The 26,630-nt window shown below is 37.9% G+C and overlaps 3 protein-coding genes across 24 annotated transcripts in view; 1 reads left to right on the top strand and 2 right to left on the bottom strand.

Moving 5' to 3' along the window:
* Nucleotides 1-26,630, bottom strand: part of cd99 (CD99 molecule) — a 180,197-nt gene that overhangs the window by 18,028 nt on the left and 135,539 nt on the right. The gene's annotated exons all lie outside the window — the stretch shown is intronic.
* On the top strand, nt 540-19,237 carry dhrsx (dehydrogenase/reductase (SDR family) X-linked). Of its 8 annotated transcripts, XM_067493216.1 has the most exons (9): nt 561-701; nt 1,274-1,375; nt 7,366-7,462; nt 7,690-7,797; nt 8,334-8,402; nt 14,689-14,790; nt 14,917-15,124; nt 16,530-16,737; nt 18,186-19,237. In XM_067493216.1, the coding sequence occupies exons 4-9, from the start codon at nt 7,743-7,745 to the stop codon at nt 18,366-18,368; spliced, it is 825 nt and encodes a 274-aa protein (XP_067349317.1). In that variant the 5' UTR covers nt 561-701; nt 1,274-1,375; nt 7,366-7,462; nt 7,690-7,742; the 3' UTR covers nt 18,369-19,237. The 8 variants fall into 8 exon arrangements, with proteins under 8 accessions (XP_067349314.1, XP_067349315.1, XP_067349316.1 ...); XM_067493217.1 differs by lacking the exon at nt 1,274-1,375 and having other exon boundaries at nt 566-701; XM_067493213.1 differs by lacking the exons at nt 1,274-1,375; nt 7,366-7,462 and having other exon boundaries at nt 540-701.
* LOC137108519 (ankyrin repeat domain-containing protein SOWAHC-like) lies at nt 20,162-22,968 on the bottom strand. Its single transcript, XM_067493212.1, has one exon. It carries the CDS (start codon nt 22,486-22,488, stop codon nt 20,755-20,757), a length of 1,734 nt encoding a protein of 577 aa, XP_067349313.1. The 5' UTR covers nt 22,489-22,968; the 3' UTR covers nt 20,162-20,754.

Below are 26,630 nucleotides of genomic sequence, written 5' to 3'. Positions count from 1 at the left end.
TAGCCATTATCAACCATTGGTCTACAATTTTGTTCTTAGATTAGAAGCTAAACACCCTATAATGTATAATTACTGGATTTCTATCAAAAGGTAACATCAGTGGACCAAAAAAACAAACAAACAAAAAAGTACTATACAAATTAAAAATTCACTGAGATTCCTATTCTGACCATTCAGAACAACAGACTCCAAATCCAAACATTCAGAATAACACAGAATCCAAATCCAAACGGAATTGTTAATGATCTCCCTCTCTCACTCACTCAGTCACTTATTACTATTTAAAGCTTTTTGTTATGCACATGGTATACATGGCGAAGAAACCAGCGTTCGTACAGAGAGATGTTTATTGGTAGGTGAAACACTGCACATAATTGCATGCATACCATCTCCAAAACTGATGGTATATAATGGATACAAACAAATAAAAAACAAACAAACCAAACAAACAAACAAAGACGCCATCGTTCCATATTTTCACAAAATTGTATTGAGGGCGGGAACCAATGCGGCTTATCCGGTGCAGACTCCAACACGGATTCATTAAGTAGGTGCACAGTGTAACTCGGGAAGCTGTTCTATCAGAACCACAACAATGTGGCTCTGGTTGCAGACGGTGTTGGTACCTCTTGTCAGACTGTATTTATGCGGAGCGAAAGTTCTGCTTTATCAGATGTTCAACAGATCTTTTACGCTACCAGGTCAGCTTTATTTATTTTGCCTATACTGGTTAAAGTCTGCTTATGTATATAGTTAATACTTATAATGTCTCATTGTCCACAAGATGTGTTGTTAAAATGCCAGATCCCGTGAGGAAAATATATTTCGGCTAATGCTTTCTTGTTTATGGACAAAATAATTTAGAGAACATAAACCCTTTTTAACGCTATATTCTTCCAGTCTGTTCGACGTATGTTAAAATATGGTTAATGCGATGCAGATCAATATCATGATCTAACAACACAATAAAGACAGATCAACTTGATTGCAGGTCTGAAAAATCCGACTGTATAGGAAAGAAACGCTTTAGACAACTTAACAAGTTCAACAAACGAAAGAGACGTAGGCAAATTCATCAGAATGAATACTGACGTTAAGTTAGATAACGAAGGCGAGCTCAGTCTGTCTCACAACAAACGGGTCTCATGAGCCAGCTACTGCGACTAATAACGTTAATATTCAGTGTTCATCGGTCGACCTGCCCCATAGAAATAATGTTAAAAAATTAAATAGATTGACATTGAGCTTTATGGTTTATGGTTATGTTTTTCAGAACGACCCAATGTAGACCTGCACTAAACTAGAAGCCTGTGACCTTTGGACTACAATGTAGCTTTTCTGAGTATTGCATGATCGTGGCTTTCAAAGTTTGACAGTAATACAGCTGGTTTTACAATGAAAATCAATTACATGTGTTCTGATTACTGCTCTGTCTGTCATTTGTAGCTATAACAATGCTTAAACTGCTGACTTTAGTTTGTTGAAATAAGCTGACAACTGAAGCCCATCTACTGAGAACCATGACATGCATTAAAATCTCACATGATTTCTTTTAAAAGGCTGAAAGCAATGGCCAGTTGGAATAGCTACCTCTAATAACTACATCTTTAAAAATATTTTACACACTTACACTGGAGTGAACAGCGTGTCTTTTATGAATATTTCATTGATGTTTAAACCAAGAGGAAGATCTGTGTGAACTCATGTGATTGTAGTGTGACAAATTGTTCAAGCATGAAGACAAGGGGCTTATTGTTTCTTGAGATGGTGAAATGGATTTAAATGATTAAAAATCTAACAGAATGTGGTAAGGGGATTTCCTAAATTCTTGCATGGACACATTCTGCACAGTGTCAAAGAAGGCTTATGATATATGAAGCAAAATTCAGTTCTTTATATCCTTTATCTTAATTTTAAGTTTTGACTTCAGTGTTGCTTACTATAAATGCCATATAGTCAGGTGTTGTACCCTGTTATCTCACCTCTGATGTTAAAAAAAAAAACACAAAAAACTTTAAAACTGTATCTGAATACAATACCGTAGAGCAATGTTGCAATGTACTGTAGCTCTCTAACATCTAAAAGATTTAACAGCAAATACAGATCAGGTAATAACTTTATAACGCAAGTTTCCTTTTTTCCTTTTATCAAAATGTCATATGTCTGATTTAATAGACACTCTTTTAAAACTGAGTGGAAATTTTTTCCAGTGACCCTTATAACTCTTCATTTACGCAAACATGTTGCCATAGTAGTTTCTCGCATCACCTATAATTAATTTACCAAGCTTATTCCAGCCTTATTTTTTAAGAAACAAACATTCATTTTATATCATTTATGCTGATGAAAAATAAGCTTTACAGAAAAAGTATTGCTTATTGGTTACCTCTACTTTATTTGTAATGGGGCATAGAATACACAATGTGTTATCACTAACTTTAGCTTACAATATTCCTAAGAAATTCCAATGTACATACATTTGCAGTTGCAGGAAGTTATATTTGTGCATGCTAAGGTGTATAATGAGGATCCTACAAGAAAAAAAAGACACCTCTACAAGAGACTTTAGTCACCAGCGCAACTCAAGACAACACTTTTGTTGCCATATTTTGCCAGTCTGATGCACACCAGACACAGGAAGAACAGCAAGCTCAGGTGGTAGAGGAGCTGAGCAATTACAAGTCACAGAGGGTTCTAGGTCTAAATGAAGACCCTTTACTGTGGTAGTCAAGTCATGCTGCCTTGTTTCCCACACTCCCTAAGGTGCTGCAGAAGTATTGGTGTTTTCCTGCCACAAGTGTACCTTGTCACAGGCCGTTCAGTTTCTCAGGGGCTGTTCTTTGTGGGAAGAGGGGTCAGATACATCCAGCTCTAGTAGATCAACAGATCTTTTTGTATGAGAACTCATGGAGCTACTATAAATCTAAACCAAATGAGGATGATTGGACAATATTTGGGAAGAAAACAGTGATCTTGTTCATCCTCTTGAGTGAATGTGTGGTTAAAGGATATTTTTTGTCATTTTCCAAATCCTACTTTTACGAACTTCTAAACAAATTATATATATATAATAATTATATATATATATATATATATATATATATATATATATATATATATATATATAACAGCAGGAATGCAAGGAACTGCTGCTGCTGCAAAAATAAATTCTGCAAAATGTGAAATTGCATTTCACATTTATTTAATTATTAGCCAAAAATTTGACTTAAAGCGTGCTAGTGTTGTTCTAGTAAAACTCAGATTTCATCATATTCACCACGCAGTCGTTGTATAAAAAAGGCTGTTCTTTTATAGTTTTAATCACTGTGCTGAATCAAAAAACAGAATGGATTATTTTTCCTTAATTCTGAAAAATCTTATTTCTCATAATGTGTGAAGCACCCTCTTGTGTTCATTTACCACAAAGATTTATACTTACTGTAGATCCCCCACTAGCCCTGGGGTCCCTCATGTCTTCTAGTAAATTAAAAAAATTCATTGTTTGTCAGCATCAAGTAGTAGCAGTAGCTGGTGCTGCCAGAGTGTCTTGATTTGCATCAGAACAGAGGTTAGAGAGAGAGAGAAAAGTGGAGCTCTGTTTATCACGATTAACTTAAATCATTGCAGGACTGGCTGCTTTTTGATTCATTAAATCAAGAAGCACCATCAGTAACATTGTTAATTATTTAAATTGTCTAAATTTTCTCTGCGTATGGGCTTTGGGTGTGTTAGTCATGTGGCGACTGTGGCGCAGGAAGGTGGAGCGGTTGTCCACCAATCTCACAGTTGTTGGTTCAATCCCCGGCTCCTCCGGTCACATGTCGAAGTGTGCTTGACACAAGACACAAATGGTTGAGCAAGACACTGAACCCCAACTTAGTTGCTCTCGGTGAGTGTTGGCCAGCTGCATAGCAGCTCCCCCATCGGTGTATGAATGTGTGTGTGATTGTCAGTGTGAATGGGTATATAAGAAGCAGTGTAAAGCGCTTTGAGTGCCAATAGGTAGAAAAGCGCTATATAAGTGCAGACCATTTACCATTTAACTGCCCTCTCTCCACCTACATTCCAGGACCTGTTGTCATGGTGTGCATTTATTTACCTCGGACAATAGAGGCCTTCCAACTGTTTTTATACTTGTAATAATTCTGAAACATGATGAACTGTAAATTAACTATTGCACTATTGCATATCATGGTAAAATAAGATATGCAAGCTACATTTACAAATTTAATGTTTTGCTTAACTCAAATTTATTTATAGAGCACTTTAACACAAACACAGCTAACCAAAGTGCTGTACATAGTCAAACAATAACAAAAACACTTTAAAACAAAACTTAAAACAATACATAAAAATAACTACAATGGGCATTTCCTACAGAAAATGCGTGTGTGAAACCCAGCTGTTGCAACTGCTGTTGCCATCGCCAAATCTGCAGCTCCAAACATTGTAGACGTGACAGCACTCGAACAAAACAATAAAAATTATTTGCGGTATGTCCAGCTGAGCTATAGAGGCAATACTGTAACATGTGAAGCATTTCATCATGTGGCAGCTGTCCACAAAGTTTCCTCATGTTACCATGAGTAGTTTTTGAGATATTGAACTATTTAGAAGTGATAGCACGTGAAACAATTTAGTTTTCAATTGCTATTCACAAACTTTCCAGCAGATGGCAGCCTGTCCAAAGGAATCAACTGTTTCCATCTTGCCCTCTCAACACTAATGAAGTTCTGAAGATATCATGACAAAAATATAAGCCCCCACCATTGCGCCCCCAGTGAGAACAGATGTGAAATCAGACACGTGTGTTCAGGATAGTGTCCTGCACGTATGTGAAGTTTCATTCAAATCGGTCACTGCATTAGCTTAAAAAAAAAGACTGAAAAAGTTGCAGTTCTGCGAACGGCCGCTGTGTGGCCCGCGTGGTATGAATAAATCCATTGTTACAATATAGAAGTGAAAACAAAAAAAAAATAATTTGTTTTTAGAAGTTACAAAATGAGTTTCTAATTGGCCACAGGGTGGCGCTAGAGAGCCCATACTGTAACACGTAAACATCATCATGAGGCAGCTATACACAAAGTTTCATAACAATATCACGTGTAGTTTTCAAAATATAACTGTGAAGTTTGCTGTCATTGATGGCAATGCAAAAAGAAAAATCATACAAATATTCATATCAATATTCATTACAATTACCAACTGTCAGCCCACAGAGCAATAGCTCATCTCTCCTAACTGTAGTTAACATCTTATAATTGAAACCATGTTTCTAGCTGTCAGCATGTAGAAGTAGTAGCATGTCTAAAAACGCTCTTATGAATGCTCATAACTGGCCATATGGTGGCGCTAGAGAGCACACGTGTAACATCATGATGGGGTAGCTGTACACAAAGTATCATCATGCTACAATGTGTAGTTTTTTAGATTATGCAGTTTAAACATCACTTCCATAGACTTTCCATTAAAAAAATCATATTAATATTCATAACAATTACAGTACATTAGCTGTCAGCACACAAAGTAATAGCACAGCTCTCCAAACCATGCTTAACATATTACAGTTGGAACCATTTTTGTTTTGTTTTCACTATTATACTGTTGTTGCTGTCAGCAATCACACTAGTAATAATAAAAAAAATAATAATAATAAAATAACAATAAAAAAATTACGGGAGCACTGTGGTAGAGTGGTTAGCACTGCTTCCTTACAGCTAAAAGTCTATGTTTCTCTGTGTTGGCTCTATTAGACTGATGACCTGTCCAGATTGTATCAGTCTGTGAGTTAAACAATGACATTTAAACTACAATGTTTTTTCTCTCATTTGGTATAGTTGTTACATTGTTTGTCACAGTCTAACCATAAAATGTTGTTTACTGTAATCAACACAATCACAGAATCGGCTATATTATGTTCTATATGATGTTATGTTATTGAACCAAACAAATATGTGACAAACTAATAATTCTAGTGATAATCACTAGAATTAGTAGTATTATATCTATCAGTGTCCTCACCATAAACATACTCTGTCCAATTTAATTTATTTTTGGTGCATTTTTAATTTACTTTTTTTAGAGGCTCAATTATTATTTTTATTGTTTGTTTTTTTAATTTGGACTGTATTTTGTAAGAACCTCCCAGTATATTGTAGTAACAGTTAAAGTTAAAGAGAGTTAAAATGCTTTACTCTTCAGAGAAAGTAAAGTTAACTTTTCAGATTAGTTGATGTTATGACTTCTGATTATTATAATTATAACCTGGGTTATATTTTTTGTAAACTGACTCTTAAAATTGAAAGGATGAATCACTCCACAAATGATTGGAGAGCTGAACTGATTGGAGTTCCACTGTATTGTTTGTTGAAATGTTGTGTAGTAGCATGTTATCTCCATAAACTCCATATTCAGAAAGTTTGCGAAACTTTGTAAGTTTGAAATGATATGCAAGTCCTCTAAAAACTGTAGTTCATTATAAATAGTACAAAGACAACAAAATTAATGTTTAAACTAAGAAATGTGATTGTTTTTTGATAAAAACTTTCTCTCATTTTACAACCCCATTTGCAAAAAAGTTGGGGGGATGTGTCAACGTAAATAAAAACAGAATGCACTGATTCAACCCATATTTTATTCACAATAGAACATAAAAAAATATTTGATGTTGAAACTGAGCTATTTTACCATTTCATGGAAAATTAGCTCATTTTGAATTTGGTGGCAGCAACACATCTCAAAAAAGTTGGAAGAAAGCCATTTATCATTGTGTAACATCCCCTCTTCTTTTAGAAGAAGAGCGTTTATTGTCATTGAGCACATATAGCACATACATACATGTTACAATTAAATTCTTTCCTCACATTTGATTCATCCTCCTGGGGGAAGCAGTTTGCACCAATGGTCTATTGGTAAAGGGTCTGGCTCTTGGTCAGCTAAGCTACAGTGCTGAAAAGAAACCAGAGGTTGTTCTTGTTTTTCTCTACTAAGGATGAATAATATGCTGTTGGTTATGGTTATAGAGGGCTTTTTTATTTATTATTAAACAGTTTTTTCCAGGCCAAGCATGAATCTTCTAAATTAGTGGGACGCCACTTGCTCAGGTGCAGGAGGTATATCTCCGGTCACATTTTAGTGTCCTTGAGCAAGACACTGAACCCCAACTTATTTGGTCCCGATGAGTGTAGGCAAGTTGCAATAGCAGCTCCCCCCTCGGTGTGTGAGTGTGCGTGTGTGATGTCAGTGAATCTTATTTTCACTCTTTCAGGGGACACCACAGTGAATCATCTGCCTCCATCTAACCCTGTCCTCTGCATCCTCTTCTCTCACACCAACTAACTTCATGTCCTCTCTCACTACATCCAGATTTTCCTCCATCTACTCCCAACTCTTGCTACAGACATCATAGTCCACGTAGATTCCTGTCTAATGAGAGAGATCTGAGGAGGAGTAGTCTTATTAGGTTATTATTATTACCTCCACTTTTGTTCATTTTTGGTTTATTTAATTTAGTAGGGGAAACAGTCTATAGTTATTTGGGCGTTTTAGGAGGGTGACCGCTCTAAGGATACTGTGTAGAGGCGTAAATAATAATATAATAATACTAAATTTTCAGTCTTTATCAATAGATAAAGACTAAAAATGAAACTGTGTAATGTTCTTATGTGGTGCCCTCTCCTCTCCACACAGCCTTACCCAAGCAAAATGGAAGGGTTGCCATTGTGACGGGGGGTACCAGAGGAATGGGTTTTGAGACAGCGAGACACCTGGCAAGCCTTGGCATGCATGTTATTATAGGTAGGCTACTGTTCAACCACCTGCATTTACTCAGTAAGAAGTTCTGTCTGTGGCAGTGTAAACAGTAAGATAACAGTATACACAGTCATGTTGAGAATATTGAAACCATTTTACTTTTTGGACATTTACTGAGCTGTATATTTCTGTCAGAAATAAAAACAAATGCAAGAGTCTCCATCAGCCTTCAATCAATAATACCAAAATTAATGACAAAGTGAAAACTTTCAAAAAAAAAATTCACCAGCTCAAATCACGGATGGCCAGCAGGATAAACTGCTGCTTAAGATTTGCAATAATTTGTTCTGCCCTGCTTTGAGGACTTCTTAGAATTTCAACTTACAAATCTGCATTGCTGATAAGTGGATTGTAATCACACCGTGAAGCTTTGAGTGTACTTCTCCATCTATAAATATATAATCTAAATTCTGAGATTGGACTTCAATACAGTAACTTAATTTTGAGTTGGTTCATATTGTGTGGACCACATTGTGTGAACCAACTCCCCACCAAGCTCCTCTGATCTCCACCATCTTCAGCTGGGAATGAGAGGGAAGAGGGCACAGCAGCTGTCAGGAAGATTGATGAAGAAGGCATAGAGGGTAAAGGTAATTATCCTTTTGTTTTCACCTCTCTCTATTTGGTCACATCTTTTAGGTAATTTTTAACTGTTTCTTTTATAAAACAGTATAACTAAAAAGTAGTAAAATTACTGTAACCATATGTTGCTAAAGGAAACAAAAAGAACATTCAAAGTGCTCTTTGAATTACATACAGTTTTTAGTTAAAAGATAAAGAAATAGGTATAATAATATATAAGTATATATAGAAATATAAATAAATGAAGATTTACTGGTGTGGCTCGCACCTGTTTGTACTGTATGTAATCAACTTACAACCACTATATGTCTTTTACCGATGATTGAATAGGCAACTGTGTTGCACCTTGTATGAGCCAACCAAGGGGGTTAGTTTAGTTATTTGTGTTATGTAATGTTTACCTGTGTGTGTAATGTAATTGTTTATGTAATATGTGTTTGTGATGGGTCTGCGTACTGATGATGTCATCAGTGACATCATATGGCTTTGATAGTTTGCCTTTGATGGTTGCCTTGTAGTTTATCTTTAAGTTTGATGACCAGTGGTCAACGAAACAATGCAATGCTAAGGGTTTGTTAAAGAAAGAGGCTGTTTAGCTCAGCTACTGAAGGGTGTAGACGTGACAGTAACTGAAGCAGAGGAACTGATTACAAGACAGCAAGAGAGTTCAGCTTAGCTACTGAAGGGTGCAGACGTGACACGGTAACTAGAGCAGAGGAACTCTGACTACAAGAAAGGTGTGGACCGCAACAAGGCAGAAGAAAAGGTTCTGTGTGTAGCTGTAGAGCAGGCCTGGCCAACCCGCAGTTACCGAGCCGCATGCGGCTCTTTGCCTGGTTTCATGTGGCTCTTGCGTTCATATCAAAGTTTGTGTTCGTGTTTTTTTTTTTTGTTTTTTTTTGTGCGTGTTCGCTTTGCTTGAGTTCAATACGGTATTTTCATCAAACGCGCATGTGCGTGAGATGAAAATACCGCAAAGTTTCCCAGTAGGGGCAGGATCATTTGAGTGAACAATTTTTGTCAAGTTTGCTCTCAAAATGGCAGGAAAAAATGCACAGCAAAACGAAAATATGAAGATGAACACAGGATGTTTTTAACAGAGTGGGAGAGTTTATATTTTTTTGTTGAATGTAATAAGCATTCTGCCTTATCTGTCAGGCGTCATTAGCGCATTTCAAAGCTTCAAATCTTCAGCGCCACTTCAGCTCACTCCATGCTAACATCGACCAGGAATTTCCAAAAGGGACTGAACTTCGCAAGAACAAGTTTGAAAAGTCAGGCAGAAAAGCAGATACAGTTTTTCCAAAAATTCACGAAGCACTCAGAGACCATAACGATTGCATCGTATCCACTGGCTTGGAACATTGCGCGGGCTAAAAAGCCATACAATGAGGGGGAGTTCGTTAAAAAATGCCTCAGTGACATTGTTGAAATCTTGTCTCCTGAAAACGACAAACTAAAACGAATGGTATCAGACATTCAACTGTCCCGCCACACTGTTGAACACAGAATATCGGACATTAACACGGCTATTGAATCCCAGTTGCACTATGACCTTGTGAGTATTTTAGTATCGCATTGGATGAGAGTTGTGACATACGTGACAAGACTCAGTTGGCAATATTTACACACTCTGTGTCAAACAATTGTTTGATCAAAGAAAAACTCCTTGATATTGTACCGTTAAAAGACAGAACCCGTGGCATAGGTGTGAAAGAAACAATGATGGCTGCATTTACGAAAGCAAATCTGCCCAAACTAACTGCAATAGCCACGGATGGAGCGCGAGCCATGATCGGATCTGTGAACGGGCTTGTGGGGCTGTGCAAAGCCGACCAAACATTTCCCGAGTTTTGGAATTTCCACTGCATCATCCACGGGGAGCAACTCATGTCTAAATCATTGAGTTTAGAAAATGTCATGAAGCCTGTGATGGAAATCGTAAACTACATCCACACACACATGCACTTAACCACAGGCAATTCAAGAATCTCATCGCTGAGCTGGACCAGGTGACCTGCCGCTGCACTGCACTGTGAGGTGGCTGTCAAAAGGCCGGGTACTCTCTCGCTTCTTTGAGCTTTTGGATGCCGTGAAACTGTTCATGAAAGAGAAAGGCAAGGACTATCCCAAGCTCTTGGACCTCAAGTGGATTATGGATCTGCCTTTTTTGGTCGACATCCTGTGTCACTTGGACAGACTGAACCTGACCCTGCAGGGTAAGTTAAAAATGCTGCCTGACCTGGTGCAAGGCAAGGAATGCCAGAAGTCCCACTAAGCAACATGCATAGTAAAAGAAACATGCTAATCTGAATTATTATTTTTTTTGTTTGTGGGCTTGGTTGAACTTAGAGTTTGTGTGTGTGAGACAGTGCAAACAATGTTCATTGTTGAAAATGACTGGCCTGTGGTCTTAGTACTGTAGGAGTCAATTTCTGTCATTATCATGTTGGTCTGTGACTTTTACAATAAATCTGGCTGAGCAGAGGTCTGTGTGTGTGTGTGAGGAAGGGAGGGGGTGATGTTCATGTGTGCCCATGATGTGGCTCTTTGCGGTATCACAGTAAAAAATGTGGCTCTTAGTCTGACTGGTTGGCCACCCCTGCTGTAGAGGTTTCTTACACAGTTTCTTACACAGTTTCTTACTGAGTTCTGTGAGTTTTGAGTCCTGTGAGTTCAGACATACTCTGAGAAACTTGTTTGATGAAACTGCTAGTGAAAAAAAGAGCAAGCTCCGCTCACGCAGCTTCTAACACCAGAAGCCAGATCAAAAAGAAACATGCAGGCCTTGTTGCCTCATGTGGTTCAAACGTCAACAATGACAACGTCAATCTTAGTCAGGCACAGACAACATATGCTAAGGATAAAGTAACAGTTGCCATTAATGCAGCTGTACAGTGTGAGGAAACGAGATAAAACTGTTAGCGGGTGTTTTGTTGCTGGATACAGTGTAAAGGCTGAGGCTTGCTGCTACGACTTCCAAGCAAGCCAGTTTCCGGTATCAAAGGCTCAACATGTTTCGTTTAGGGATACTAAGTGTCAAAAATGATTTTACTGAAATGCCGGATAAACATCCCAGGTCTTATGCTCAACCTCCTCAAATGGTCCCTACCTTTACTGGAGATCCTCTAGACTATGGTCTCTTCATCAAAGCATTCAAACACTGGGTGGAGAGTCAAACTGGGAATGACAGTGATCGGCTCTACTTTTTAGCGCAGTACACAAGTGGACAACCTAGGGAGGTGGTGCAAAGTTGCTTTTATATGGAACCAAGCTAAGGATATCACAGGGCCAGGGAGCTTTTAAAGAAGCATTTTGGGAATTAATATAAGATATCAGTAGCCTACATGAATAAGGCCTTAAATTGGCAGACAATTAAGGCTGAAGATGGTGCAGCGCTCTATTCGTTCGCTCTTTTCCTAACCAATTGTATGGTAGAATTGGAATGTATGGCAGAGCTTAATACTACAACCAAAATACGGACGATTATTTCCAAGCTTCCATATAAGTTGAGAGAGAAGTGGAGGGATGTGGCTTATGACCTGGATGAAAACCACAACCGTAGGGCTAAGTTTGCAGATGTATCAGAGAAATCACTGCATCCTTGCTACGGGGACTTAGTAGAAAAACCTAAAGAACACCTACACCTTCAGATACGTTTGTTAAAAAAAAGTTTTAACACTACTGAAAAGCAAGTTACTACTCAAAGGGATGCAAGTATAGAGCCTGGTTTTAGTATGACAGGGCCTTCCGGTACCATCAAACCTAACCTGACTCTTGTCTTTTTTGCCATGAGGGGCATACATTTGAGCACTGTAAAAGGCTAGAGAATTCTTCTTGCAAGTATAAGATGGTGTTTCTCAGGAAGGAAGGCTTATGCTTCAGATGCCTTAAACCAGGGCATGTGAGCAGGCGCTGTTATTAGGAGGTAAACTGTGAGTTCTGCTCAGGGATGCACCCTACTTTGCTGCACGTGAAGATCAAGGAGAGGCCGTCTGTGGGTGGTGACAAACCGGCAGTGGATTTGTGAACAGCAGACGTAATCAAAACTTTGATGACAGGTTTGAGGGCGCTGAGGGCATCCTTGCCATAATTCCCTTCAGAGTAGTGAAGGCAAGAAAGGGCAACAAAGTAATCACTTCGTATGCATTCTTGGATACCGGCAGCACAGCTACGTTTTGCACAGATAAACTTCTTGATGAGCTGAATCTACGTGGGAAAAGGGTTAGCCTTCTTACAACCATGGAAGAAAGCAAAGTTCTGACCAGTACTATGGTGACAGAGTTGGAGGTAGGCCACCTGAACTCAAATAACTTTATAGAGCTAAAGGAGGTGTTTTCACGAAAGGATATTCCAGTGAGCAAGAATAACATCCCCCGACAAGAAGATTGATTCCTTTCATTGAAAGGAAATTCTTAAAAGTTTACAGACATGTTTTGCTGCTTTTCTCTTAGAACAGATGTGGCACTGTATGTACTGTACTCTCCCCTTGGGAAAAAAATCCCTAAGTCTTACAAATTTTAGAAAGGTTTATAATGTCATGCCAATTAAGGTGCAACTTTTATGTAGCATTCAGCTACAGGAGCAGGACTTTTTATCAGTAGCATCAGAAGATGGAATTTACAGACTTTTCATATAGAAGATGGTGTCTGTTGTCAAGAACTCCTTGATAATTTTGTTGTCATCCTCTGAATCCTGCTGCTTGACTTTTAACCTATTCAAGTGGAAGCTGAATGGTTTTGGTCTTTTCTTGAAAGACTTTATTTTGTCTCTTTTTGCTGTTTATTCAATCCCTTGTCTCTTTTTCATTAATGGTACGACAATTGTCACTGGGATCTCACATCTCCCCAGGGTATGTCATACACAGAAGAGATCCTTGTTTTGAAATGTGTGTGGTCACAGCTGAAAACTAGTTAGATGTCTGTCCTGCTGGTTTGTGGGTTACCACCACACTAGCCAGTCTTTTGCTAACACGTGATCCAAGTTTTATACGTGCAAACCTGAGCCAACTGTTGAGCCATTCTCTTCTCCAGCACTTTATCTGTTAAAATGCATTATGGTTAGGAGAGAGCTCTTTGATGTCACAACAAATAAGTTTTAACACTAGTAGCGCTCTAGGCGCTATTGGCCTTCTTTAGAGTTCAGTAATTTCACAGCAAAAGAAGTGTCTCTGACATCACCCTAATACACCCAAAAGCTAAAGTTTCTTGTTTATCAAAGTACAAACCCTTCAATTGGGTGCTCAAGCAACTAGTTCAGACAAGTCATAAGCATGCAGTTACCAAAAAATAAGACTGGATTTAAGAGTTTAAGACTTAAATTATTCATTAATTAAATGTTGATCACAAAACACAAAAAATATACTATACAGTTTTAAGCATATTTGAGCACAGAATAACAGTAAACTCAAATTTGCAAGTAAACTTACTTCAATAAAAAACTGCCTGACAAATCTGTGCCATTCTACTGATCAGCTGTTCAACTATTGGCCTTCTATTCCACTTTTAAAATCTTTTACAGTTTTGAATAATTGCAGTTTTAGTTTCATGCAGTTTTTGGAAATTTCTGCTCTCCTCCAGATGACATCACATTTTCTTGTTTTTTTCTCTTCTGCTCTAAGTTTTCAGCTTTCTCAGATAAATTCTACAATAAAACGGTGGAGAAAATTGTCAAACAAATTTGCTTCTCATTTTGATGAGCCTTATGTTTTTTTAAGGATTTGCCCAAAAGCACAGACATGTGCCACCCAACTCCACTATTAAAAGCTATTGTGAGAGGGTTTCAGGATTTTCTGAGCACACCCAGATGAAGGCTGCTTGTAACTTGACTTCATTTTTTGGAATTTCTTCACATAACATATATCACTGTGTGAGTTAAAGCCTTCTGCCACTCATAGTGAGGAAAATCCTTTTAGCGCTGAAGCATTCACGGTACATTTTCATTTTTGGAATGCTTTTTGTAGTTTTAGTTTGATCCTTTATCTTAGAGAGGTGATACATTTAGACCATTCGAAATACACTAGACACAGCAGATTCTTTAGAATGCAGAAAAATGTAGTCTGACATGTTGTGACCAACTTTTTTAATAATGCATGATAGAGAATTTCTATTCTCTATCCCTATTCTAGGGATAATTGTGCAAGGAAGCCAACTTTACATATAATCTTCTGAGTGAAGTTCCCATCAAACTACCCTTTAAAGTGGTCAGACTAGCATGTCCATTTAGTTCAGATTTTGTGTGCCATTCTATCCTGGAGTTAGAAATTCTTTGCTAACATGATTTTTCTGTTCACAGCTGAGTTTGTCTTCATGGACCTGACCTCACTGAAATCTGTGCGACAGTTTGTTCAGACATTTACAGACAGAGGTCTACCCCTCCATGTTTTGGTTAACAACGGTGGGCTGTGTCATTTAAAATGGTTGAAATTGCATACTAGTGTCTTTTTTGCAAAGGGATGTAAGCCAAACAGTTTAAACTCTAAAACGTTGTGTCATTTTCATTCTTGGTATTTCTGGCATTTAGCCGGGACCATGCTGGTTCCTGAGGGACAGACAGAAGATGGGTTTGAGTTCCACTTTGGTCTAAACTACCTAGGCCACTTCCTGTTAACCAACCTGCTGCTGGATTTATTAAAGAGATCAGGACGACTGGGCTGCTGCTCCAGAATTGTCAACACGTCCTCAGCTACACACTACGCAGGAGTCCTGGACATGGACGACTTAAACAAGAGGTAAGTGTTGTTATGAATGTCAACCAGTGACTCACTAAGTGTAACTACACTTAGTGACTTACTGGCTAATTTAATTTAAGCGTTAAATAGTAAGGTTGGTACCTTACAAAATAGAGATAGTAAAAAAGAAATATTAAAAATAATAGAGAAAAACTAACAAATCCCCTCCTAAGCAAGCAATAGGCAACAGTGGATAAGAAAAACTCTCTTTTAAACAAAGCTAAGGGTAGGCTGTCAGCATCCTTGATTGGTTATGATAAGTGAAAAGTAAAGAGAGGAAATAAATGGAAAGACATCAAGATTTTGTAAATATTTAGTTTAATAAATCTTGAAAGAATAGTTGAGTAATGTTACTCCAATAAAGGACGTGGTTCTGAGCCTAAAACACATATTTTAACCAAACTATCAACAACCATTTTTATTCTGTCTAATTTGAATGTGTCTCTCATTTTTTTGTTTCCATCTGTGCACCATGCAATCTACAATGGGGTTCAAACTGCGACAAAAACGGGCACAATAAATGACAAGAATACAACACCAGTCAGACGGGCCAAAAAACTATATTTCTAAGCTGATAAAACATACATGGTCATGATCCTTTATGTCCTTATTGAACACGCCCATTGAACATACAAAGTAATAGTGGAATAAGTAACGGCAACAATAGGCTATTGATGTCACTAATTAAGAAACATTTAGACATATTGTCTAAATGTGTTAGTTGATATTTGTGACTTTGAAGATCAGATTACATTTCTTGACCAATTTACGTAAAAAAACTAGGAAATTGCAAAGAGGTGCCATTAGTTTTTGTTGTGACTGTATATTTGTAGAACAGAAACCCCTTCATACATGTACAATACTTTCAAATCTGTACAAATCTATCAAATTTCAAAATAACCAAGTGTAGCAAGTCCAGATTTAGAGAAACAACCACGCTGCAGCGGTTAAAGAACAGAAAGATCGGTTTATAACATGTGTAATGACTCCCTAACAATTTCAGCATAAAAAGCCCCAGTCATTAATCTGACTGTAAAATGCTAGAATGAAGATGGTATAGTTGCAATTGTAAGTTTGCATATATTTATTTTTGATATGACTGTCCTGACAATAATGGGTTTTAAATTACTTATTTAAACTTTTTTTGCTAAGGCAGAATGATTGAACATGTTCTCAGTGATGACATTCTCCAAGGATAATTGTTTGTAAAATATATTTTTCAGTGCATACAAAATATCAGCTACTGTTAGATATACTACTGTTAGATATAATGAGTCAATATGCCTACCCTTGATGCCAGCCTTCAAGCTTAGAGTTTTAAATCACAACCAGCTGTTCTAGTTTTGACACTGACAAAGAGCTGTCTATGTTAATATTCACACTTTACTCCTTTTTCTGTCTCAAGGCTGTGCTACAGTTCCCATGGGGCCTACTCCCAAAGCAAACTGGCTCTAGTTCTGTTTACCTACTACCTGCAAGAGCAACTGACAGCTGGGGGCTTCCCGTTGACTGTCAATGCCGTGGACCCCGGGATGGTGGACACAGCATTGTACAATAACCTGTGGAGCCTTGCACAAGCACTGAAGAAACCAGTGGCTAAGATACTGTTCAGGGTACATTTTTATCATTACTTCGTTTTCATTCAGAGTTTTTTGATCCTTCAAATAAGTATAATACAGACTTCTGTGTTTTTTAACATGATAATTTGTGGTTCTCAATGCAAAGTTAGATGGACTGATTTGACCAAGACCTACCAAAGTTATGGAAATGCCAAATGTTGAGGAAGAAAGGTTTAGTTCATGACCCAAATCATACCTAAATCTAATCATACCTAATCTCAAACCTAAAAATTGGTTAGTAGGCAGCTGAAGGCTAAGAGTTGCTACATTAAAAAATGTATCTACTTCTTACTTCTGAACTCCATTGACTTCACTGACTGCAGAGGCTTTTTTGGGGGACATTCTTACAATTGTAATGTTTTTGCCCAGGTTGGGTTCCATCCATTCATTGTTTTCATGCTGCCAGCTGCTCAGGGAGTGAAGTTTTCTTTTTTAGCCAGTAGCCATGGATCATGCCTGGGCCTGGAACTATCCAGCTTCTAATTCTAGAGACCATTTCTCATGTCTGCAATTTTGATGGTTACTGGATTTTTATCAGGCAGGTTGCTGTGGACTGCTCTCAGGTCCACTAGACACCATTGTTGTTACGTCATTCTTCCTTCTCACATATGCTTTTCCGGTATTTTTCAGTCTACAGCCTTGTTGGGTCTCATGTTACTAAGAGTCTTGGCATTCATCAAACTTTTCTGCAATTCCCAAATTGGCTAACTTCTTCTACATGTTAACCTTGATCCTGGCCTCCAAAATTCTTCTGAGTGAGGAAACTGCTCCTTATAGACAAGACATGTTTTAAATTAACAACACTTGTACCGGTGGATGACTGCTCTACCTACTGAGACACAATCTTCTCTACCTCCGGAACTACAGCCGCCCAGTCATTAGTAATGAGGTAGGCAGGTGCTACCTAGGTGCCAGCCTAAGGGCCCACAGTGAATATTGGAGACGCCCTGATCAGGAACGAAATCCCCAGTCTCCTGTCCCAAGATGTGTTTTAAATATCGTTATCTTCATTTTCTGTCAGGGTACAACTCTCTAATGTGTTTACTAACACTGCTAAACTTTAGTTCAGTGATTAAAAGGTTTTGTGTGTGTGTGGAAACAGTTTTATGCCACTGCAGCATTAAACATTTAGAAACATCAGTTATTGTTTTGATCAAATCTGCTGATCAAATCTTCTGAACCAATAGCTCCTCATGAGCTATTGGTTTTCATCAAGTTGTAACAAGCAACGACATTCGTGCAAGTAAGGGATTTTGCTAAATCCAAATAGGAACTTCAACATGCAGATAGAAACACTTACAAATAGTGGTTTAAATAGTGATGCTATCAGTAAAAGTAAAAGGTCTGCTTGGGTAAAATGTGCAATACAAAATATAGTAACTAAAGCCATTCCATCTTTAAACACAACCTGCTGACAATCCATTCATGTATGTCCATCTCAGACTCCAGCAGAGGGAGCATCTACAGCCATCTACACTGCAGCTGCCTCTGAAATGGAAGGAGTAGGGGGCTGTTACCTGTACAATGGCCAGAAGACGCAGTCACTTGACGTTTCCTACAACTCCGAACTACAAGCCAAGTTGTGGAAGAAGAGCTGTGAACTTGTGGGCCTTCAGGAGTCCTGACAGATTGCAATACTCGACACATTGTAACGGGATAGTTCCAGGGAGTCAAGACTGACATTCACATTTATTGACTGCCCACAACTGTATCCATATTTGATGTTGCAGCTTGGAAAAAGCCAACACAAATGTTAAAAAAAACATGACATCCTTTTTTTTGGATGCTTTGAAAACATTAAACTATCTAGTGGCTCTAAGCCTGGCCTTAGAATTACTTTCCTGCCTTTGATCTATCTTTTGACTTTGTCATAGCTGACAGATGAGTCAGAAAGTCTAAACAAAATACCTTATCAATGCTTAGTCTACAACTGAGTAGGTATTATTTTTTTCATAGACTATTACAGTGTCCCCGTTTGCTTCCAGTTTTTAAAATTTAATGTAATGTGGGAGTATGTAAAATCAGTAACTGACTTAATTTACACAAAGTCTGCTGTTTTTTGAGAAACCGTCTGGAACTACTGTATTTTGAACATCTACATTTAGAACCAAGTAGCCTATATAATATTTTACAGTTGCATGAAAAAATAATGGCACTGTTTTCATAAAAATGTAATCTGATCAAGTCCCATTTCAATCTGTGGCTGCATCAAGCCTGTTCTGATTTGACAGCCACATCGACTAACCAAAAGTTTAATAAAAATAACTACACGTTGGATGGATTAAAACTCAAACAAGTTTGAGTTGCTCAGTTTGATATTTTATTCCTTTGGTTAGGTTAACTAATTCGATTTAAATTTTCATAGTTAGGAAACAAAGGAGCAAGTTGATGAGCTCATTGATGGTGTGCTTCATGCATTTGAAACATGTCCCCATCATATCTAGATACATTTTAATATGATATTCAAATTTCTATTAAAAGATTGTTGATCAAGTAGAGTTGTTTTATGTGGTTCATTTTCCTCAGCACTTCACTGTATATGGTGTAGCTCATTTATTTCTTTGTGGTGGCAGTTTAGGATGGCACAATATTCTAGAGTTTTATAGCAAAAGGTGATGAGACTGGTCTTATTAAAGCATTTTTACTCTACTTTAAAATTTGTAACGACACAAATAAAGGGGTGACATTTTTGTAAGGTCTCTGCAAGATCTTTTAAGATTAGACAGACTAGCTTGCATGACACATCATACACCTTGTTGCATAATATAATTAAACAGGCAGGTTGATTCTGCTTTGATATAAACACTCAAAAGTATCAATGGTATAACATCAGGATCAACAGTTGATCCCAGTGCTGTATGGCCGCCTGGATGTTAGTGGCCCAGTTGGAGAGGATGAGCTTATGTTCTTCCAGCTGTGGCAGCGCCATAGTATGTTTAGTTATATAATTGGTGTTACAGCTGCACATTGTACTTTAGTTTTTTTGTAGAGGGGTCATAATTCACATCACAGGAAATCCCTTCTTTCTTAAAAAATTTAAAGTGTTACATCTGTTGCTATACTGCTCTGCTGTAGGCAGATGATGAACCTTAAAATAGATATAGATTTTGTGTATGTTACGCATAATAATACACTATATCTAAAAAGTAAGATATTAATATATTAAAACATTTAATAATAATACACTGTACAATCTGCATTTAATGAGGTGATCAGTCCTAAAAAGTCTGAGATATATTGTCCATTGAAAGTGCCTTAGTGCATGCTGTTTAGTATTTGTATACATAAAATATGCTAACAAGTCTAAATGCAGCTTATGTTTAAATGAAAAAAATTAAACGTCAAAGACAAAAATAAAAAAAGGCATATACTGTAGATAGATATACACAAAAGTGATGAAAAGAAAGGATGCACAGTAAACGATTAAAAAGTTGCATTTATTGTTACAACTCAAAGGTAATGACATGAAAGCCAGCAGGCAAATGCCAATGGAAATATCTGGGTTTTTTAAAAACCTGATAATCTGATAATATTCTTGTAAACATTTTAACACATCATGTATGAAGATGTGAGCAGTGGTCCTCATAGTCAACTTCTGACATGAGTGTGGATGTATTTATGCATCACATATGATATAGAATCACATTAAGAAACCATATGGAAATCTTTTTGGTAACAATTTAAATTACTTCAGCATTATTACAAAAAAGGACCTTGTAAATACAGGGTAATTTGCAGGCAGTAATGTAATGTTTTACCATGTTTTTTAAGTTATCTTACAAGTGCGTCATTTTTCATATTCTGCCATTATTGTGTACAAATCTAACTTGTGGAGTGAAGACAATCATGCACATCTTTAAATATTCTATATTCACTGTGGAAGCAAAGCAAAATCACATTTTTACTATACAAATTCTGAAAAATAAATTAAACACACTGAAAAAAAAAAGTTTAAAAAGTTTTTTAAAAAGCGCTTTACACTGCTTCTCAATTCACTACCTACTTTCTATGTCATTGCTTGTCTCTACCAAAGAATTGTGTCTTGGGTCTGGACTTAAATGAGGCTTTCCTGGATCCATTCATCTCCTCTGTGTCATGGAATGATGTGCTATGGACAATCTGTGATGTCCTCATCCGAAGCTTCTGCATTTTGGGCTTCATCCTACTGAGAGAAGATTGCCTCCTGAGGGGTTTCTCACTGGGATGGTCGTCGGTTTCCACAGCATCACAGTCACTTGTACTAAGTAGCATGAAGGGCTTCAGATTAGTCTGGAGAACCTTGGAAAGCCTCCAGCGGCCTCCTTTCCTGTGGTCTGTGTTCTGTGAATCAGGCTGCTCATATGCTCCTATGATGTCCCGTACGTCCATGCTAACACTGTTAGTGAGATACTGGCAGGCCTTTCTCCCACTGTAGTCTCTGATCTCTACGTCAGCATTGTAGGCTCCCACCAGGAGTTTCACTACTTCGATGTGGTTGTGCATAACAGCTATGTGCAGGGGTGTGTAGCCAGTGTTCGATCGCACATCCACACTTATGGGAATGTTGTGCTGCTTAGCAAAGTTTAGAATCAGTGCCATAAGCTCAGGCTTACCTTGTTTGGCAGCCCAGTGCAGACAGGTGAACCCAGTGATAAAGTCTTTCCTCAGGATGAGGGTGGGCTCTGTAGTGAGGAGGCGGTGCATCTTTCCCCACTCCCCATCTGAAGCACACATCATCCACTCATGTTCAAGAGGGTCCAGGGTGACAGAGGCCCTGTCATCATCCAGACTGGAAGATACTAGTGAGGCTGAGTCACTGTCATGTCGGGAAACTGAGTTTTGCAGCACCATGCTCTGCCTGACCTTGGGGAAAGTGTTAATCGTAGCCTGGAGAAAGTGTCTGCATTTAGTGGTGATTTTATCTTCACTGCCAGGTGAAGGTAACTGGCTGTTCATATCAAACTGTGCCTCATCTTTCAGATTATCCTTGTCTAGTTGTGTGCTCTGGCGTCCTTTATATGTCTGTGTCCTGGTCACCACACGATTCCGCTCTGCTCTAGTCTCAACATGTCTGTATGTGGGACTGAGTCCAGCAGGAGCTGTGTCTGCCTGTCTTGTACTACCAGTCTGTACAGGCCCAAGCAGAGTGAACACAGATCCCTGTGCAGGGAGAGGCAACACTTTTATCACTGAATTTTCTGGTATGTCAGGTTCTTTTCCTGGCTGCTCCTTCTTGGGGAATTTCTTGTCTGACCAAATGCTTTCTGTGTTTCCCATCTCAGTCGAGCTGCTGTCCACATCTTCTTCTTCACAAACAAACTCATAACCCTTACCTCTATAGTTGTCTTTGTTGGTAGTAGGGAAATTACTCGTAACTAACACATTACTGTCATTTTCGTAACCTGAGCAAGGTAATGTTTGTTGTTGACAAACTGGGTCCAGCTGTGCGTCACTCACCTGTCTGTTCCGTGAACCTACAGGCGGACGGTAAATGTCTTTTTCGTCATTTAAAACAATGCACCTATGATGCACCTTTAGGGAACGACAGAACTTTTTCTTCAGACAGACATATTTAACTTCACTCTCAGCTTTAACAAAAGCTATGTTGTCTACGTACTGTTTGAATAACTTTCGGACAGCTGCCTTTTTCTCTGGTTCCTCTGGAAATACGGCCTTAAAATGTTCAATTAAATCCGCGTTTTTCACTCTGCCTCCTCTGTCCTTGAGAAAGTTCAGAATAGCCTCTTCACTGCACTTTGTGGCCATTGAAAACAGAGACACAAATTATCAGTGTTAGTAGCTCGACAGACGGGATAATGGTTAATGGCGCTAATCAAGACGTAGACAGGCTGCCCCGATGTGCCGTCCCAAACCGACTTTGCACAGGATTATCCCCTGGTATAGAATGAATTGAGCAGAACCGTTCTGATGCTAGATGTAGAATAGTGAGTGAAGTCGAGCTGTTCTCTGCTTTTTATTTCTACCACAGAAGCGTCTCCACCTTCTAGCAACATTGAGGAAGTACCATTCAACTCCGGGCAACGTCAACACACGCTTTAATACTACGAAATTCGCAATACGAATCAAAGTAAATTTTTAATTGTGCTATGCATACACATAAAGTGCATTTTGTGTGGTAATAATACGTACATCATTTGGTGTTTTGTCTATTCCAAAGTGGCACAGCTCTACCTAAAGTGGACAGCATTACCTGACAGCAGCTAATTCACCTGTAAATCTCTGGATTATTAAGTGTTAAGGGAACACGTGTTGTTGAGTGTTGTTTATTATGAGGAAACGGGGTCGGGCTCCAGTGTCAAACAGGATTTTACAAGTTACACTGTATTCGCTCTGTGAGATTCATTTGAGACCTTTGACGGTTTTGTGTTTAATATTAACAGCAATTCACTGTTCTGTTTTGCTCTTTTTAATCACTCAGAAGTTCAGGTCTGTACATTCATTCTTCCTATATGGTGTCTGTTTTTCAAGCCTTCCCACTAACAGGCATAACATTTCCGTGAGAACACATTTTCTCATGTTTTTTTTTTTTAAATCTGAGCTACGTGGCTGCTACCACCTACTGGGCATTGCGAAATTTCATAGAATAAATTTGAATCTCAGGAAAACCAAGTTCAGTTTCTTGCGATAATCCAAAATATATGTCTCAGCTGCTGTTGAGAAAATTCGTGTCTTATCATTTCAGTAATAAAATGTGATTTTACTCAGGTTCAACATTAAATATATTTAATTTTCCAATTAACTGTTAACTGCAGTATGAGTGTGCCTTTAGTCATTGGGTGGGGATGTAGTGGTTAAGTATTTGTATTTTTATTCTGTAAATCACAGCATGGATTGCAGCAATAGAACAGTAAGTATGAGGTCAATTGTTAATGAGTTTGATGGCCTAAGGAAAGAAACTGTTCTGCTGTGTGGTGGCATTAGCAGACAGAGCTCAGTAGCACCCCCAGAGCGGAGAAGCTGGAAGAGGTTTTTTCCAGGGTGCGAGGTGTTGGTTGGTGTTTCTCCTCATGTGCTTCCTGGCTCTTGATATGTACAAAGTAGTGGTTAATTTGGATCAGTGGTTAGTGGCTACACTACTGGGATATACAGCAATTTCAGCACGATTTTTTTATGTGTTTATCGTCGCTTTGAAAGACAATTTGTGCAAAGTACAGTATAAAAACTTAATAGAAAAACCTACCAAAAAACTAACAAAACCCATACGCCCCTCAACGTGAATCACACGTTCACACTCGAAATTAAAGTAGACAGTGATAATAAAAGTAGCAGTCATTAACAAATGGATAAAAATTTAAAACACAAATATACAAAATTAGAAAAGGGAGGAAAAAATAAATTATTAAATACAAAATAAAATAAAGTTTTATTGAAATTAAATACATAAATATATATACACATACTCATGGATATATATGTGTATAAGTTGATCTCAGAGAATGTGTTGTTGTGTGGGAGTGCATTGAAACAATGGTGACCACTCTTCTTGTTCTAAAAGAAATCGTGTATGTAGCTCAAGGATAAGCAAACCGAGCATGGACTGTTAGTGAGGGGCAGAACATAAATAATCTATTGGATTGAATGTTTTGGACGTGTTCCCAGAGTTCAGAATAAGAGATTTCAGAAAACAAAACTAGATGAAAGGTGCCCTAGTTGGCACTGGCACTTGGGAAGGGAGGGAGAGAGAGGGGGAGGGAGAAAGAGAGAAAGTGATCAGGGGAGTGGTTTATTTCATTATTTAACACAATCACATATTGATATTTTACTATTTGTTGATCATGTGAAAATCAAACATACTCATTGTTAAAACATTGCAAAATCACATATTTATTATACCAACTTTGAATATCAGGTGTGACCTACAGAAGCTAAAATCCGAAGAAATTTCCAGAAACCTTATCTCATACTCATGGGAAAATGAACTAAAAATAAGATATTTGCATCCATGGTTGTTCTTGGCTTCTGTACACACAGAAAAATACTGCTTCATTTACTTGTCTACTTTTACTTTGAGCAAATATTTATAAAATTTAGAAAATAATGTTTGTGTGGCAAAAGTATGATTAGATCAGTTCATTTAAAGGCTAAATCGGAGTCAAATAGATGACTATCAGGTTGCAACTCTGGGAGGTCCTGTCATGTATATTCATTGGGCTATATGATTAGTATATTTTTAGTGTCATACCTACTAAAGATTTCTATTATGAGAGTGTGGAAAGCAGGGAAAGCAGGGAAGCTTTTTCACTTTGACAATGATACTGAAAAAAGCAATGTGGATTATTTTATTAGTACAACTGACTTCAGTATATGTAATTTCTAACATATACTGAGGCCCATACATGTATGAACTAAAATGAACAAACAACAATGTCAGCCCCCTCATTCAATTTTAATAGGTTGTCCAAAACATTAGAATCATTTCTTAATATAATGCACCCCAGTACAACTCCATACCTAATAAAGTGGCCATCAAGTGTTTATATTTATAACTGGGGCAGCATGAGTGGTTAGTGCTGCCACCTTACAGCTAAAAGTAAATGGTAAATGGTCTGCATATTTAGTCCTTTTCTACCTATTGGCACTCAAAGCGCGTATACTGCTTCTCATTCACCCAATCACACACACACTCACTGCTAAGCAGCTGGACAACACTTGTCTGGAGCAACTAAGTTGGGGTTAAGTGTCTTGCTCAACGAGACTTCGACATGTGACCGGAGGAGCCAGCGATCAAACCAACAACTGCTGGATTGAGATTGTATCCGATCTACACAATATACGGACCGATCTACCTCCCTGTGCCACAGTTGCACATTCTAGTCTAGGCTAGTAAAAATATTATTATTCTGTCCTCACTAGTGTGGAGAGGTGCTTCTAGCTTGACAGATAGCTAACAGGTCCCTTCAGTAAACACCCAGCGTGTAGTTTTTGAGTTTCAAAAGTTTGAGAAACAAAGTAGGCTGGTTACAAATCAAAACATATAACAAAAGTGCACTTAGCACTTAACGTTAACTCGAAATTAGCCGGAATATAACATACATAGAAAATCCCATAGACATGCTACTGCAATTAGCATCGTAAAGTTTTATAGTTAAACCTAACAGACTTTCGACATATGTTCTTTAGGGACTGATTAAAAAGTTAGATAGAAAAATTGTATGTTGACTGTTGAACTAATCTTTAGAACTTCGTCAACTACGGTAAGCCAGATAAGACAGATAAGCCAGATAAGACAAAGATAAACAACCCATTCCCTTCTTATGAGTGGCAGCACAATTATTATATATTTATTTATCATTCATAATATTTTTAAACTAGTTCATAATATTATAAAACTATAGTTTTTATATTAAACACTTATATTAAAAAATATCACTAGAACTATTGACTTTATAATGTTGGGTAATCTAAATCTGGTAGTCTTCCTGAAATGTAGTCGAGAAGCAAAAATTGCACGTATAAGTACCTCAAAATTGTAATTGTAATCAAGTAAATTTACTTGCTACCGCTGCTACAGGTTACCTAGGTCCAGAGGATCTTTATGGCATTAGTCATATCTCCCAGACTGGTGTACACCTCATTCATCCCAGGGTAGATGCCACTGGATGTGGGACACCATAGACCCCATATAAGTGTATAGAGTATGGCTCTTCAGTATCTGGCACAAAAAACCACACCACACACAAGGCGCTTAAATAAAAGCAGGTCACATTGCAACTGACCCTGCCCATCATCTCAGATTATCTTAATTATACAAGACAATTCTAGCAGGTCTGTTTTCTTTCTAGTTTTTGTTATGACACATAATATACAGATCTTGGCACTTGATGGCATGACCTTAGAAAAATATGCAAACAATTGTTATTGCCAGCAAACCAATGTTAAAACATCAT

Source organism: Channa argus, chromosome 23 (assembly GCF_033026475.1).
Source record: "Channa argus isolate prfri chromosome 23, Channa argus male v1.0, whole genome shotgun sequence".
Classification (NCBI taxonomy): domain Eukaryota; kingdom Metazoa; phylum Chordata; class Actinopteri; order Anabantiformes; family Channidae; genus Channa; species Channa argus.
The sequence above is the reverse complement of the archived record's forward strand: the minus strand, read 5'-3'. Positions and strand labels throughout refer to the sequence as shown.